At 49.0% G+C, this 2,219-nt stretch overlaps 1 protein-coding gene across 1 annotated transcript in view; it reads left to right on the top strand.

The window, feature by feature from the left end:
* The window catches only part of WASF2 (WAS protein family, member 2), a 12,593-nt gene that overhangs the window by 9,259 nt on the left and 1,115 nt on the right, over window positions 1-2,219 (top strand). The window contains exons 7-8 of the mRNA XM_009319171.1: window positions 175-330; window positions 2,089-2,212. Coding sequence (XP_009317446.1) covers window positions 175-330; window positions 2,089-2,212 — 280 coding nt within the window. The remainder of the gene's footprint in view (window positions 1-174; window positions 331-2,088; window positions 2,213-2,219) is intronic.

Raw genomic sequence — 2,219 nt, 5'->3', positions numbered from 1 at the left:
CAGGTTGATCCATCCACGTGGTTAATATCACTGCTGTTCGGTGGTTGAACTGCTGCACGGTTGTTTGTTTGTAACCCTTCCAGGAGGCAAAGCTCTTGTGAGTGAGGGGGAAAAATGAGCTTTAGACATCGCCTTGAACTCTTTAAATAAATTGCTTGTCTTGCTTTCACTCAGGTACCCCTCTAACATGGTGTATCAGAACGGCAGCATCGGTTCAAACGAAAGCATGGACGTGAACTGCTACCCGCCACCGCCGCAGACTGACTCTATTGTGCCACCACCTCCTTCATTCCCAGATGACAGCCTGCCTCCACCCCCGGTGGAATTTAGGTAAGCCTACGGGATCCCTTCTGTCACCAGGGAGTAGTAGGTGGTGTAAAAGGATGACATGAGACAGGCTGAGATAGTTCAGCATAACTTCCTAACGGGTGTTGTATGGGAACCAGAATGCTCCTGTCTGGAGGGGAAGTGCAACTGCAGGCAGGGACAGAGGCACAGGCAGCACAGCTCTCCGTAAATCCCAACCACCGTTGTTATTCCCATATAGAACGGGAGAATGGGCTTGGGCGAGAACAGGAGCAGAGTTATTTCACTTTCTAGAAGAGTGGGGTCCCAAATAATGGTCTGGCTCCATTGCATGAGTTTTCCAATGCAGTTGTTCCAGAGCATGTAGACCTACGTTCCTGATAGAGCTGTGCAAAGAACGGCTTCTTTCACCTCTGTGTTTTTGTTACCGTTTGCCCCTGTGATCTTTGACAAATGCACGACGTGGGCACTGAAGATGTAGATGTAGTTAAAGGACTTGAGCACACCAGCTGACTTCTTCCCAGAGACTTCAGTGCAAGTTCAGGGCAGCTGCTTTGTATCGGATGAAATGGTGACTTCCAGTCACCTCTAGAGATGAGAATTATGGTCCAGCAGTGGCTCAAGACACAAAGGGTGAAACAAGAGAGGAGCTTTTTTTTTTCTTAAAGGCAGTGAAACAGAGTCAAGAGTAACAGGAGGAAGTATGTCTGATAAACAGGACTGCGTTAGCTTGTCTCCATCTTATCCAAAGGCAGCAATGCTGCAGAAAAGGCTCTTCTGATGTGTCAAAGAGACCAAGCACTCCACTCCGCAGCATGTTCCTCTAGGGCAGAGCAGAAACGAGCTTTCAGATGAAGCTTATGCTGTGTTATGCAGTTGCTTAGATCTCTGCCTAGCCACAGAGATCTCCCCTCTCTGGTTTTGTTTCGGTGGTTGTTTTTAAAGAACCCTGGGAGCTAGGTTTGATCTCCAGTAGTCCTGTCTTGGATCAGCACTGTGCACTGTTAAAAACTGTGACGTTTTTGTGGCAAATGTACCTTATTTTTCTATTTTACCGTGGAAGGAGATGTCAATTTAGGACTTCCTTTACACGTACATAGGATATTACAGGATATTTTCTGGTATAACACAGCTTCCGTAAACGGGAGATTCAGTCACTCAAGAATCGGTGTTTTCCTTAAAAGCACGTTGGGTTTCCATGTCTTCCTCTTCACTCCCCACGGCGAGCTATGAGACATGGCTGCTGCACTCCAGCTCTGAGCCATGGAATCCAGTGAAGAGATCTGTTCCTAGCAGGTGTTCAGAGCATATGCTTTCCTGGCACACCCACCAGTCCTTGTGCGATTTATCATGGTAGACATCCCTGCTTGGCGTGTCATACGTCTGACCTCAGCGTGGAGGGGTAGTGGCTTGCATTGCTGCAGGAGCTCTTAAGCCAGGAGGCTGCTCTGAGCTCAGACGTGACGCCTGGCCTCTGGCGGAGAGGTGAGATGGCTCATGTTCTTGTCAGCCTGGGAGATGGGACGGATGATAGCATTTCTGCCAGTCCCCAGGAGCTTTCCTTTGTTCTGGTGGTGTAGGCCAAAAGAAACACTGCGAGGGAACTAAAACCAAGGAGTGAGGTCTCATGGAAACACCAGTTAAAGCTGGAACTTAGATTTTTGTCTGGACTGCAACAAACACAGATGATTTGCGTTAACATTGAGACTGTACAGTCTAATCTGGCCTCATGGCTAATAGCCTTATTTCTCTCTCTCTCTCTCTCTCCTCCTGTTGCAACAGCTATCCTGTAGACAACCAAAGAGGTTCTGGTTCTGGAGGGACCAAACGATCCAGCCTGGTTAGCCCGAGTCACCCGCCACCAGCTCCTCCGATCGGATCCCCCTCAGCAGCCAGGCCGGGCCTTGCTCCCC

This window comes from Pygoscelis adeliae, unplaced genomic scaffold (assembly GCF_000699105.1).
Source record: "Pygoscelis adeliae isolate BGI_AS28 unplaced genomic scaffold, ASM69910v1 Scaffold1132, whole genome shotgun sequence".
In the NCBI taxonomy this organism is placed as follows: Eukaryota; Metazoa; Chordata; class Aves; order Sphenisciformes; family Spheniscidae; genus Pygoscelis; species Pygoscelis adeliae.
The sequence above is the reverse complement of the archived record's forward strand: the minus strand, read 5'-3'. Positions and strand labels throughout refer to the sequence as shown.